General features: G+C 36.9%; 1 protein-coding gene across 3 annotated transcripts in view; it reads right to left on the bottom strand.

Annotated features, from left to right (window-relative positions):
• Window positions 1-15,594, bottom strand: part of NUBPL (NUBP iron-sulfur cluster assembly factor, mitochondrial) — a 329,067-nt gene that overhangs the window by 104,404 nt on the left and 209,069 nt on the right. For all 3 annotated transcript variants that reach the window (XM_089907582.1, XM_089907581.1, XM_022553631.3), the window contains exon 8: window positions 8,343-8,428. In XM_089907582.1, coding sequence (XP_089763708.1) covers window positions 8,343-8,428 — 86 coding nt within the window. The remainder of the gene's footprint in view (window positions 1-8,342; window positions 8,429-15,594) is intronic.

The following is a 15,594-nucleotide window of genomic DNA, read 5'->3' as shown; positions in this document are numbered from 1 at the left end:
AGTACTAAAAAGGCCAACACCAAATCATTTTCTCTACCAGTCTCTTCCTTGCCAAACAGTTTTAAATCACAATGCTTAGAGATAGGGCAGGGATTCGTGACTGAGAATCTAACCTCTTATTTCTAGTTCACTGTCAACCTGAGTAAAAAACTAGCTCCTGGTAGATTTATTAACGGCAGCATAACTCTCAAAATCCCTTTGATTTCTGCCTTTTGTTTTCTAACCACCCTACTCTATGTAATCAGTTGCCAAGCCTGTCTATTCTTCTTTCAAAATGTCGATTACATTTATTTCCCTTTCCATTTTCATTGCCATTACTCTAAATCAGACCCTTACTGCCTATCACCTATACTAGCGTTTTCCCAACTTATTAAAACTGTCTTATAAGAAAAATATTTGACATCTTGATCTGATACAAAAACACACGTATGTATGTTTATGACTGAGACCATATCCCTATGAAATAACACTTTCTCTTCCTAAGGGCAATTTACCCTGATATTGTTTAAAAACTTTGGTTACATCTCTCACTGAATTGATTTCCTGACTCATTTGTGGGTCACAACCTGCACTGTGAATGACTGTGACCATTGCTAATGCTTCCTTACTGCCTCCACACTCTCCTGGCTCCTATTCTTTCTATTCATCTCTATCAGATTAAATCCTTTTAAAGCTCCACTCTAATTTTGTCTATTTCCTATCCAGCATTCTTTATGGACGCCTCTAAAAATCTCAAGAATAATGTCCAAATTTCTTACTCTAGTGTCTAAAGCTTGACTAAACCTAGGCCTAGCAAAGACATATCCAAACATATTACTTCAGCTATAGACAAATTGAACAACCCTGAACACTTGTGATTTCCTGATTCTTTTCAGGCTGAATTCTGTCCCTCCCCCAGTCCTGTGATATACCTATGAAAATCCTCCTCCAATCATTCATTCAGTATATATTTAGTGCAGCTATATGTTCTGAACACAGAAGGGTGACGGTCAGTGGCTGGAGCTGACCTTATGGCACTATAAATGTGAAAGTACTGACAAAATGTGAAAACAGTTACAAAAGGGGAAACAGAGTGTTACTAAATCATACATTAGAAAGAGCTTACCTAGTCAACAGGGTCAGGGTAAGTCCCCCAGAGAAAGAGCTGTTCAATCTAAACACCAAAGGGGGCTTCCCTGGTGGTGCAGTGGTTGAGAATCTAACTGCCAATGCAGGGGCCATGACTTCGAGCCCTGGTCTGGGAGGATCCCACATGCCGCGGAGCAACTGGGCCTGTGAGCCACAACTACTGAGCCTGCGCGTCTGGAGCCTGTGCTCTGCAACAGGAGAGCTGGCGACAGTGAGAGGCCTGCACACCACGATGAAGAGTGGCCCCCGCTCACTGCAACTAGAGAAAGCCCTCGCACAGAAATGAAGACCCAGCACAGCCAAAAATAAATAAATAAATAAAATTTTTAAAAAAATCTAAGCACCAAAGGATAAAAAGGAGCTACAGGTGAAAAGTGAGGGTAAAGCATTCTCAGATGGGGAAACAGCATGCTGAAGTCCATGAGAAGAGAAACTATGGAAATCTTCCAGAACTGAAAGACGACCAGGTTGCCTGTGGCAGAGAGAATGCCAGTCAGAGCGGCCTTGAGGTGGGAACAGCAGATTGTGGATGGCATTATATCCCAGGTCAAATATCAGTATAGGGAGTATTCATCATATGCATGCTACATGCCAGGTAGCGAACATTTAAGGATTTTTAAGGCATGTTTCTTGCCCTCCAAGAGCTCACATTCTTCTGATGGGACTGACAGGTAAACTTGTAGTGGGATAAGAGCCAAACTAGATATATGTTCAAGTGGTTCAGAGAAAAAATTATTAACCTTTTCTGGTAGTTTGGGAAAAGCTTCCTAGAGGATGTAATGCCTGAGCAGGGATTTGAAAAATGAGTATGAACTGACAATGGTTTCTCAGGGAAGGGACCAGCATGTACAAAATTACAGGGACATTAAAAACAAACAAACAAACAAACAAAAAAGAATGGCTTTTCCGTGAAGACCTTCCTTGATAGCCCAGAGAAAAGTGTTCTCATGTCCCTCAGAATTTAGGGCCCTGCACCATAATAGAGTTAGTCTACAAAATGATAACGTACTTAAGGAAAAAAGAAAAAGGCTTCATCCTCACCTTTTTTTAAATCATCAATGGAGCTTACCACAGTACTTGGCTTATAGAAGGCACTCAATATAAGTAAATATATATTTGTAGAATAAACTAATAGCTATTTATTGAATTAAAATTAAGTGATCCCTTATGTACAGAAAGAATAAGAGAGTATACTTTAATATACTTTTCAGGAGCTGGAAAGGAGATTACCTAAGAAGAGAGGGCTGGATAGTGAAATCCCTGTGACTCTAAAAGTTCAAATGGTAGGGGAAGGGTTCCAAATTGAGGTGCCTGGTTTTCCCTTATAAAAGAAGGCAACAAAAATGGATGAGATAAACAAGATGAAAAGACAGCCCTCAGAATGGGAGAAAATATTTGCAAACAAAGCAACTGACAAAGGATTAATTTCCAAAATATACAAGCAGCTCATACAGCTCAATATCAGAAAAACAAACAACCCAATCCAAAAATGGATTTAGAAGACCTAAACAGACATTTCTCCAAAGAAGGTATACAGATTGCCAACAAACACATGAAAGGATGCTCAACATCATTAATCATTAGAGAAATGCAAATCAAAACTACAATGAGGTATCACATCACACTGGTCAGAACGGCCAGCATCAAAAAAATCTACAAACAATAAATGCTGGAGAGGGTGTGGAGAAAAGGGAACCCTCTTGCACTGTTGGTGGGAATGTAAATTGATACAGCCACTATGGAGACCAGTATGGAGGTTCCTTAAAAAACTAAAAATAGAACTACCATATGACCCAGCAATCCCCTGCTGGGCATATACCCTGAGAAAAACACAATTCAAAATGAGTCATGTCCTACAATGTTCATTGCAGTTCTATTTACAATAGCCAGGACATGGAAGCAACTTAAGTGTCCATCGACAGATGAATGGATAAAGAAGATGTGGCACATATATACAATGGAATAATACTCAGCCATAAGAACAAAATTGAGTTATTTGTAGTGAGGTGAATGGACCTAGAATCTGTCATACAGAATGAAGTAAGTCAGAAAGAGAAAAACAAATGCTAACACATATATATGGAATCTAAAAAAAAAAAAAAAAGGTTCTGAGGAAACTAGGGGCAGGACAGGAATAAACATGCAGACGGAGAGAGTGGGCTTGAGGACATGGGGAGGGGGAAGGGTAAGCTGGGATGAAGTGAGAGTGGCAATGACATATACGCACTACCAAACGTAAAATAGACAGCTAGTGGGAAGCAGCCGCATAGCACAGGGAGATCAGCTCCGTGCTTCGTGACCACCTAGAGGGGTGGGATAGGGAGGGTGGGAGGGAGACTCAAGAGGGAGGGGATATGGGGATATATGTATCACTTTGTTATACAGCAGAAACTAACACAACATTGTAAGGCAATATACTCCAATAAAGATGTTGAAAGAAAATGGATGAGAATGACACAGCACATAAAGTAGTCACCATTAAAAATGTGTAAGACTGAAAAATTGTTATTATTTTTTAAAAAAATAGTCTATCTACAAATACTGAGATAATCAAGGATTTGGCAGAGTTGATATCATTTCAAGCAGAGAACAGAGAATTTAATAGTCATCTCTTCTTCTCCTTTCCCTATCTGAGCCTTGAGTTTTAAGAAATTATTTAACTTCAAAATGTTCTTGTAGACATTAATAAACTCTGACCATACCAATGAATTCCAAAGACATCACTGTTTCCATGGTAACTAATGCACTTCAAAAGGAAAACACAGAGAGCAAGACTAAAATCCAGGGAAAAAATGAAATAAAGTGGTATACACAAGGCATAACATTTCTCCTTTGCATTTATGGAACACTTTCTAATTTCAGACTCCGAGTGCCAGAAGGATCTCAGAGGTCATCAAATCCACATCCTACTGGAAGCCAGGATTCCCTTTACAATGCAGCTATACAGTGGCTGCCCTCCAACTGCTTACAGAGCTCTCTGCTGGGAAGTTCTCACTCAATCACTTGCAAAGATTACTGAGCACCTGTCTTGCTCTGCAGGTTAAGAGATGACTAAGACATTCTCCCTCTTTTTTCAAATTTTTGCTGTTTAGAAGGCAAATAACTAAAATGGGTGAAAAATGAGGGCTATAATAAAGGTACAGGAAGAGTCAAAAAATAATAGAGGGAGTATGCATTTCCAATGACTTTCATTTCCACTCCTCTTCAGCCCCACACATCCATGAGCAATCATATCCTCTACCTTGTCGTGACCCAGGACTGCTCCGACTCTGCAAACTTACACTCCGACATCCACTTTCAGATCACAAACAGCTCCTTTACTCCATAACTAATCCTCCACTGGTCCTATGAGCCTTATGCAGCCCAAGATCCTTCACCTGGAATACTTCCTTGCTGACAGCCTCAACTTTTATCCTTCAGTGGCACCCACCTAACAAAAGTCTGGCTTCTTCTCTTTTAAAAACTTTTCTCCCAAGGATTTCATGATGCTTTAGAGTGAGCTGGACACATGCCTCCACCCTCATCTTACAGGAATGAGAAGCTAAGCATTCACTTAAATGCTGATAAAATGACTATTATCCTGACCTTGAAGTGGCAGTAAGAAGGATTATGAATTATTTGTTCTCATAATTTTTGGTGGATAGCTCTAACTTTTTGCTGATTTATAGTTTAAAATCTCATATGAGTAATCTTATTTAGTTATCTGAGTAGGCATTACTTGCATCTCATTTATCTTGGAGGGCATAATAGGAAAGAAATAATACTGTTAAACTAAGTGCTTCATTGAGACAGTTTTCTATCTGAAATGGGCATTTGGTTACCATTGCTTTAAAATTTTTCCAAGCTAAACTTCAAACACAGAACACCATGGGGGGTTTTATCACTCATTTATCCTCATACAAAACCAGGCCCTCAAACATTTTCCGACTCTGCTAGTGAGAATACCCTCAAATCAACTACGAGGTAAGCACACAGGCATCATCTTTTCCAGGGTCCTCAATTTTCATAAGGGCATGTTGATCCATCCAGAGCTCCATGGCTTACTAACTGTGTACAGGTCTGCACTAACTGGCAAGGGAGAACAGGTACTTGTTGAAGAGGATCATCTCAACTCCACTACTCTACAATTTTATACTTTTCAGAAGCTCCCCTGAGATAAAAAACATTTACAAAAGCTTTCCTGAGAGTCTATTCATTCTAATACATCATTGGTTCTTATACTGCATCATGCTCTCATTGAAGAATTCTCTCCATACCAAAACAAACACCAAGTGTACCATTTGGTGGGGATGGGGAAGGAGAGAGAATCGTGAGACCCTCTGAAGCTAATCCCTGGCTACAGTCTAAAAAGCTCTGCTCTAGGCACAAAAACAGACATACGGATCAATGGAACAGAATAGAGAGCCCAGAAATAAAACCACACACCTAGAGTCAATGAATCTTCCACAAAGGAAGCAAGAATGTACAATGACAATCTAGTCAGCAAATGGTGTTGGGAAAGCTGTACAACTACATGTAAATCAGCGAAGTTAAAACACACCCTCACACCATATATAAAAATGAACTCAAAATGGCTTAAAGACAAATATAAGACATCACACCACAAAACTCCTAGAAGAGAACATAGGTAAAACATTCTCTGACATAAACTGTAGCAATGTTTTCTTAGGTCAGTCTCCTAAGGCAAAAGAAATAAAAGGAAAAATAAACAAATGGGACCTAATCAAACTTACAAGCTTTTGCACAGCAAAGGAAACCATAAACAAAACGAAAAGACAACCTATGGACTGGGAGAAAATATTTGCACATGATACAACTGACAAGGGCTTATTTCCAAAATATACAAACAGCTCATACAACTCAACAACAAAAAAACAAACAACTCAATCAGGAAATGGGCAGAAGACCTAAATAGACATTTCTCCAAAGAAGACATACGGACGGCCAATAGGCACATCAAAAGATGCTCAACATGGTTAATTATTAGAGAAATGCAAATCAAAACTAACAAAGAGATACCATCACAGAATGCCCATCATTAAACAGTCTTCAAATAACAAATGCTGGATAGGGTGTGGAAGAAAAAGGAACTCTCCTATACTGTTGGTGGGAATGTAAGTTGGTGCAGCCACTATGGAGAACAGTATGAAGGCTCCTCAAAAACTAAAAATAGAGTTGCCATATGATCCAGCAATCCTACTCCTGGCCATATATCCGGACAAAACTGTAATTCAAAAAATACACACACCTCAATGTTCATAGCAGCACTATTTACAAGAGCCAAGACATGGAAACAACCTAAATGTCCATTGACAGATGAATGGATAAAGATGATGTGGTATCTATATATACAACTGAATATTACTAAGCCATCAAAAAGAATGAAATAATGCCATTTGCGCCTACATGGATGGACCTAGAGATTATCATACTAAGTAGAATAAGTCAGAAAGAGAAAGATAAATGCCATATAATATCACTTATATGTGGAATCTAAAGTATGGCACAAATGAACTTATCTATGAAACAGAAACAGACTCACAGACATAGAGAACACACCTGTGATTGTGGGGGTGTGGTTTGGACTGGGAGTTTGGGGTGAGCAGATGCAAACTATTATACATAGAGTGGATAAACAACAAGGTCCTACTGTATAGCACAGAGAACTATATTCAATATCCTGTAATAAACCATCATGGAAAATAAAACCAAAAAGCTCTGCTCTATAAGCTCAAAAATCTAACCCTGAATTAAGCAAGGCCACTAGGAGCCATAGAGATGGAAGCATCACGTTGGCTTCTTACTGAAATGCTTGTTCTAAACCACTCTCTGGCACAAGTCCACTTGATTTTGATGAGGCACACTAGGAGGAAGAACCCTCTATTTATGGTTACAAAGGTGACAAAAATGTGTTCATTACATACAAGGTTTCTTTTATTTCTGAGGACCTAGAGAGTTATGCCTCTCTTCTCTCACCTCTGCTTCTCTTGAGCAGCAAGCTTTTTTTTTTTTTTAATTTTACTTAAGTATAGTTGATTTACAATGTTGTGTTAATTTCTTCTATATAGCAAAGTGACTCAGTTATACATACATACATATATATATTATTTTTCATATTCTTTTCCATTATGGTTTATCACAGGACATTGAATATAGTTCCCTGTCCTATACAGTATGACCTTGTTGTTTATCCATCCTGTATATAACAGTTTGCATCTGCTAATCCCAAACACCTGTTCCTTCCCTCCCCTACCCCCCCACCCCCTTGGCAACCACAAGTCTGCTCTCTATGTCTTTGAGTCTGTTTTTGTTTCGTAGGTATGTTGATGTGTATTGTACTTTAGATTCCACATATAAGTGATATCATATGGTATTTATCTTTCCCTTTCTGAGTTACTCCACTTAGTATGATAATCTCTAGGTCCATCCATGTAGGCACAAATGGCATTATTTCAGTCTTTTTGATGGCTGAGTAATATTCCATTGTATATATGTACCAAATCTTTATCCATTCATCTGTCGATGGACATTTAGGTTGCTTCCACGTCTTGGCTACTGTAAATAGTGCTTCAAGCTCTCTTTTAACCTCATGGAAATGGACAGTTGTATAATGGTCCTATGTTTCTTTCCCTGTGGCTGCTGCAAAATTCATGGCATACTTCTAGCATGTATTTAAGTCCCCTAATGGCATGCAAGTTATTTACAGACTTCACTTCTGACTCCACCTGATTTTAGTTGTCCTTTCTCTTATTTTTATATTTTTTATTTTTTTGCCATTTTTGTATACAAAATTCTTAGATACTTTCAAGAAAATGGTGAGTTACAAATGAGTTAAACTGTAGAAGACAGAAGGAAAAAGGTTATCTTTTTCACCTGTTTCCCATCAGTGATCTGTTCAAGTGTATCTACCTAAATAATTTCTTAAAAATCTATTATTATTTTTTCAGTGATAGCTACAAATAGTTGAGAAAGGTAGTACTTGTTCAGAAAATTCATGCCTGAAGGATGTTCTAGAATTCTCCTTGATTAATATAACATGCATATATGTTTGCGCCTATATATGTGTTTTTAGAGTAACCATCAAAATGAAGTAGGGTGTTCATACAGATTTCTGCACAGAACTAAATTAAAATTTGGATTGTATTTCTCAATGATTTGCTTTTTCAGTTAGAAGTGTTTCAGATTTTTGCAACAATGAAGGTGTAAATGCTTACAGGCACGTGGACTTTTCGAAACATCTCAGCTCCCTTACGTGCATCCATCAATGCAATGTCCTGGGGCGTGGAGATAATCACAGCTCCTAACCAAAAGAAAACAAAAAGAGAGCAAAATGATGCTATCATATAATTCCTTATGGAAAGATTACTCCCAAAATTATGTTGATTATACACTAAAAGAGTCTACTATATTAACTATTTAGGTAATTTGTATAAATTTCACATACATGAATGGGAAAGACAAGGAAATGTCTACTTTGCTCTTGCATATTTTTGACTCCTCCTAAAAGTACAACTGACCTGTGATTCAAGGTCACAGCTGTATCATCAGAACCTTCCTCCTTTTCAGACAATGTGCTACGTAAAAGATGTACAACGTAGGCTTCACTTTCAAGAACCTAACACCCTACTTGGGGAGACCCAAAATTAAGGATTCAACACAATGTGCTAAGCATTTTAATAAGGTAGGCCTAGAATGTTACGGAGTTATAAAACAAGAATAAAGGAAAGGTAACTAATTCAATCTAGGGGAGAGGATAGCAAAGGTGATAATGGATAGGGTCAGGAAGCAGGTGATAAGAAGAAATGGGGCAAAGTTTCCAGAAAGAAGTGGTAGCTAAGCTGAGTTCTAAAAGTTTGTATTACAGAAAACTCACTAGTGTAGAATACACTGTGGAGAATAGTCTGGTGGGGTAAAACTAGGAGCTGTGGCAGAAGTTCAGATGCAAAACAGTGGTAGCCTGAACTAAGGCAGCACTGAGAGTAGATGGAGATGGAGGCTTTCCTGGGTCTCCACTATTATCTCACAGAAACAAGATGGTTTTGAGAGTTTTGAGGGAAAGGGCAGTGCAATTTTTTCTGTAAGTGGAAACACCAGAGACCTGGTTATGATTTGTAGACACTATGAATTTCTTAAGTTTTGTGGTTTCTTCTAGATGATAAACTGAAAAAAATGAACATATCCCAGATCACCTGGATGACCATCATCTTATAACTAAATATACACTGCCATGACATTTCAGCATCCAAACCATCAAATTGGCAGTTCTTTGTCCCAGCTGAGGAGAACAGAGGTATAATTAACAATGGCACCAAGTGAAGAGCAAATGATACTATTCAAGAGTACTGTCGGAAGGGATAATTTCAAAAAGAATAGAGGAAAGTGGAAGTGGAACCAAGTTCTCACAAAGCATGTAGCAATATAGGCACGCCAAACACAGAAGAACTGTGCAATAACGTCTTTAACATCTTTTTTAACATCTTTATTGGAGTATAATTGCTTTACCATGGTGTGTTACTTTCTGCTTTATAACAAAGTGAATCAGTTATATATATACATATATCCCCGTATCTCTTCCCTCTTGCGTCTCCCTCCCTCCCACCCTCCCTAACCCACCCCTCTAGGTGGTCACGAAGCACCGAGCTGATCTCCCTGTGCTATGCGGCTGCTTCCCAAAACTGTAAAATCAGTTTTACATTTGGTAGTGTATATATGTCCATGCCATTCTCTTTGTCCCAGCTTACCCTTCCCCCTTCCCGTGTCCTCAAGTCCATTCTCTAGTAGGTCTGCATCTTTATTCCCGTCCTGCCCCTAGGTTCTTCGTGACCATTATTTTTTTTTTTTAGATTCCATATATACATATTGGCATACGGTATTTGTTTTTCTCTTTCTGACTTACTTCACTCTGTATGACAGACTCTAGGACCATCCACCTCACTACAAATAACTCAATTTCGTTTGTTTTTATGGCTGAGTAATATTCCATTGTATATGTGCCACATCTTCTTTACCCATTCATCTGTCAATGGACACTTAGGTTGTTTCCATGTCCTGGCTATTGTAAACAGTGCTGCAATGAACATCGTGGTACATGACTCTTTTTGAATTATGGTTTTCTCAGGGTATATGCCAGTAGTGGGATTGCTGGGTCATATGGTAGTTCTATTTTTAGTTTTATAATGAACCTCCATACTGTTCTCCACAGTGGCTGTATCAATTTACATTCCCACCAACAGTTGTGCAATAGTATTTAGCTACAAATTCATCTTGCAATTGGTATTTTCATTACAGCAAAAACTTCATCTTTCATATTAATATCATTAATTTGAATTTTATTGATCTTGTAAGTTTGCTTGAATTTGTTATTTTTTTAGTTTTAAAAAATTATATAAGAGCTATAAGTTTAAGGAATCTGTGTTTATGCTTAAAGTAGTCTAATAATAAAAATAAGTCTATTTGGGGCATGGGGCAGATTATTTTCCTTTAGAAAGAGGGTCTATTCATTAGTCAAGTTTCAGAAACACTAGCTTTGGAATTCAAACAGAATCAGTATTCAAATTTTTATTCCATAGCTGACTACTGGTGTGACTAGGGTAATAACTTAATCTCTTTGAGATTCAGTTTCTTCATCTACAAAATGGCATAGTAATACTCAGGTCACAGGGTGCAATAATTTAATGAACTAATGTACATAAGATACTTGACATGATGCCACAGGGTAAACATTCAATAAATGGTAGCTGTGTTGGTAACACCATTTTTGTTATCTTTAATATTGTTATTAACACAAATGTCTTAGAAGTTGCTAGCAAGGTCATTTTCATATTTGCCATCAAGCAGCTCATCCTACTTTTCAATTTGTTCCATGGATCACTACATTCTTCTATTTTGATTTATTCTTCCGAAAAAACCAAAAATGAATTAACATTTCTCTTTTCCCTCTTTTAAAGATTGATGGAAATAACCTCTCTGCAAAAGTGCACTCAACTCTACTCTTTACAACCAATGTATCTCCATAAATTGCCTCCTTCTAGATTCTGTTATCATATCCAGGCATTTGGAGGGGAACTAATTCCAGTTCTGCCCCCATCCACCTGTGTGACTAACATTGGGCAAATAACTCAGAATCACTCAGGTCTCAGTTTCCTTAGCTGTAAAATTAATGCAAGGACAGACAGTCCTCAAGCTAGCTCTCTGATTATATGATTTAGCATTCCCTCTTAACTATAGTTTCCAAAACCACCCCTGTTCAACCTGACTGCCTCAGTAATCCTATTTAAGCAAGTGTGAAAGACTACCTCCTCCAAAAATTATGGCCCCTCAGTCTCAGAGCCATTCTCTTCACATGGAAGCAAAACCTCCTTGGCTATTTCCTCCAAATTCTCTCATAACTATATACTAGTATGCAGGGAGTTTTCTATTGCATTAGCCCTAAAAAGTACCTTTAGCTTTCATATAATATAAACATTTTTTGTTTGAAACACCCTTTGTCCACTATTTGTATTACCATTGCACAATATAGTTTCATGGATGGTTATGATTTTTCTCAATTTTTTATCAAACAAAAGTAATAACACAATGCTGTGCACAAAACAGGCACTTAACAAAGGATCAGGGTTTAAATAATTTTCCTATATTTTCAAATCATTCTAGACTACAACTGTATGAACTCTTAGTTCGTAACTCCTTGAACCAGGAGTCAAAAGCTCTGGATTCTGGTTTTGTTGACTATCCTAATGTACTACACAATCTTGAATAGCTCACTAAATCTCAATACATCTCAATTAACTCCTCTATAAAATGACCCTATTTCCATTGGTCCTATTTAATTTTAAAGAGCTGTCTCATTTTTAAAGAAGAATGTAAAACTGTTACTGAAATGCTTGGTGACATTATTTTTATAGCTATAAGACCCCAGAGAGAGGGATTAAAGTGACTTGGTTTCCTCTGTACTTAACCCTAACACAGTATCACAAATAAGCATCTATGCCACCTGAGTTTCTTTGTGATCTAAATAGCACCACTCATATATCATAGTAACTTTTTGACAAGGACAACAATCGTCTTCCATGTCCCATCAAATGCTCACAAAACATGTAAATATTCCATTGGAACTACCAGCCACATTATAAAAGACTTTTGTAAGTTTTTTTTTTCTGAAATATATGTCCTTAGCTAATGACTAAGTCCTTAATCACAACGCAGTCAGTCTTTAGAATGCTCTTCTGAGAAAAAAATTTCTAGCCCTTGTTAAAAAATACAAAAACATAACTGGCTCATGCATAAATCACACCTCTTTTGCTATACCAAATTTTAGTACATCACACAAGTAACCATTTCAGACACCCCTAAAGTGACCTCTGGAATTTATAAAGAAATAAAGCAAACAAAAGACAAACAAAACCTCCAGTAAAATTAATCATTAGCCAATCTGTGCATCACAACACATATTTTTAAATATTAAAGGAATTATGTCAATTTTTTTTCTTGTTTATACATCTCAACTTAAAACATGGTCTCCATATCTGATATTACAGTTTATCTCTATAGTTCTTGCCTTCTACTTAATAAATTTTAATTTTTCTCAGGGACCCTGGAACATGAACCCATATGAACTAGCCTAGATTTTCCCCTTTATACCATCACTGATATGTCACTTCAGTTTGTGATGGTTTGTTAGAAAACTTGTGCTCCCTCTACTGACCATAAGGAATGCTAATAGCAACAAAGAGAATGTTTAGTTTGCAATAAGTGGAATTATTTTCTGGGGGTAAAAACACAGTATCATAAAACACCCATCTCAAGAATCCCATGGAGAATTTTCTATCCATTGTCTAGGGTAAATGTCTAAGTCTAAATAATTAAATAATATTGTTTAAATGTTATTTTCCAAGTTGTAATCTGTGTAAGGGCTTTTTAAATCTCAGCTGAGATTTACTGTAAGAGGTTAGGTGTCTATCGGATTCTGGTAAATATGTAAACATCCTAAAAAATAATTATTTTGAGTATTGTCTTAATTGCCAATTCTCTTGAGCATTGAGAGGAAAAAACTGCATATCTGGATTTGGGTCAGAGTTCAGAGTAGTTAAGCATTTAAAACTGATTATTCCAGATGTTAGGCTGATCATAATTATACCAGTGTGGAATTACTCAATTATGCCATTCTAAGTCTCCATGGCATAAATTGTATCTAATTCCCAGGCTTGATTGAGAACTTCAGTGCTAGAACCTAATAAAAATGTACAACAGAAACTGCCCATAATTATACCTGGATGAGTAATTCTATACAGCCCTTGAGCATGTCAGTGTAAAGTCAACTAAGACTTAAAAGAAGAAATCAACTGCTATTCTTAATGTTCACAGTGCTCTAATATTTACTGCTACTGATGCTCCTTGATTTATTTAAAGATACTTGCAGCAAAAGAAAATAATCATTTTCTGCTAGCTTAGCATAAACACAATTGTTTACTGACTATAAAGGAGATTGGTATTTTTTAGCTCTCCCCTGTCATTCTCCTCTACAACTCCCAAACCTCCTGAATTATAAACATTATTTGCTTTAATATCAAAGAATGCCCACTAATATTAGTATCAGATTAAGTAAAACATAATTTAAAAGGTAAAGTCACATCAAATGTACCCACAGACTGTGTTTCAACAGGGAATATAAGTAATTCTTTCATGAGTCACTGTTTTGGACTCTATGCTCCATTCCTGCAGAAAAGAGAGAGAATTGACTACAGTCACAAAGGGGATATGCTTTATTAATTTAAAGATCAATCATTTTGCTCACTTTAGAAATGAATTTTGTTACAGGAAATTATGTCAATTGCTGCCAAAAAGAATTATAAAACACAATAATTAGTGGAAAGCACAGTATTTCAAAGTCATTGGTGAGAGAGAGCACTTGCACTTTGGAACTTAATTAAGAATTCAAGTTTGTCAAAGGAATCTGGATGCGTATCTGCTGTTTAGGGATAAAGATTGGCTCTTCAATAATGGAGTCAACAGGCTTCCAATCACCTCACCTTAATGATGCTAACAAAGAATTCACCAGGGGATCCAGACTACATTCACTGTGAACCACTGGGGACAGGTGAAGCTTCTAAATTCTAAAGAGCTTGGGGTGGAACAAAACAGTTCTCTTATGCTCACACTTTGCTCTCTCTCTCTCTCTCTTTCATTCTCATCCTCCCCCCACTTCTGATATTTCCAGTAAAGTTAAGATAAAATCCTGGCTTCCCTCCAGTCTTGAATCCATCATTATGTTGATCAGTAAACACCTAGGGGAGCCTACTTGTTGTACACATATTTCTCTGCAACTCAGAGAACTCTTTTGCTCTTCTGTGAGCGTCTGTTCATGTTGGGCTCTTAGATGTAATATTTTGTATTTCAAATTCTGTTAGATACACATAAAGCACAGCCTGCCCATGCTCACAGTGAGCTACCACCAAAGGCTGTCTGTTTAATAATGAAACACATCCCTTTTTATACATATTCTTTCTCCATGAACTCCAGAGATGAGAACTGCTATACCCCGATTACCTTAACTTTATTTAGCCAGGTGTCTTTCAGGAAATAAAGGCTGAGACTTTACATGGAAAAGCTTTGCTCCATTTCCAAATACTGTCACACTTAAGACATGAAGACATTCTTCAGAGCTACACATCAAACTCTGATCAAATTTCTAACATCTATGACAAAGTGCAAAAAATTTTAAATGACAGACTGTGGGACTTGCACTTTTTCAACATATAAATGTTTAATAGATTTAAAAGTAGTTTCTAATATGAATCTGACTACCCGTTCGCCATTAACTATTCATTGAACTTTAAGATATTAAGGAATTTTAGCTGTCAGACATATTATGAAGAAAATGCCTAGAAATTCTTCAACGACAAAACTGAATGAACTATATCAGAAGCATCCCATCCAAACACAGCCTAGATAATCAAGGAATTCAAACATCAGATAAGCTGGTCTAGACAAAGTGATTCTGAAAGCTGACTATATAAGAATCATTTGGGAGTTTTTAAAATCCTCGGTCTTTCCATGTCATAGTTCAAAAGTTGTTAATTCTCGGGCTATTTCTTTGAACTCTTAACTAACATACTATAACTTCTACCTATAATATATGTTGACCCAAATACAAGAGCCCTGCTTCTTTCTTTTTTTTTTTCACTTCCATTACACGCAATTTATTTAGTTTAACATTTATGATTCTTTCAGAGAAAATAAACAGACTGCACATATTTAAAAAGTATTTTTCATTTACCTTTGCATTAGCACTTAAAATACACACTTCTACTTCAAAATGCCATTTAAAAATTATTCTAATATAACAGCAGCAAACTATAATTCTGCAACTACAAAACAGCTAAATGGGGATCTACAGTTAAGTTATTCTCATGTTTACAAATATGATTCTGAAACAGATACTACTTCAAAGCAGCTGTTACCAGCTCTTTA

Source organism: Delphinapterus leucas, chromosome 2 (assembly GCF_059928025.1).
Source record: "Delphinapterus leucas isolate spDelLeu-1000000601 "Yukka" chromosome 2, BTC_Dleu_Yukka2, whole genome shotgun sequence".
Classification (NCBI taxonomy): domain Eukaryota; kingdom Metazoa; phylum Chordata; class Mammalia; order Artiodactyla; family Monodontidae; genus Delphinapterus; species Delphinapterus leucas.
This window is presented reverse-complemented; position numbering and strand designations above follow the sequence as displayed.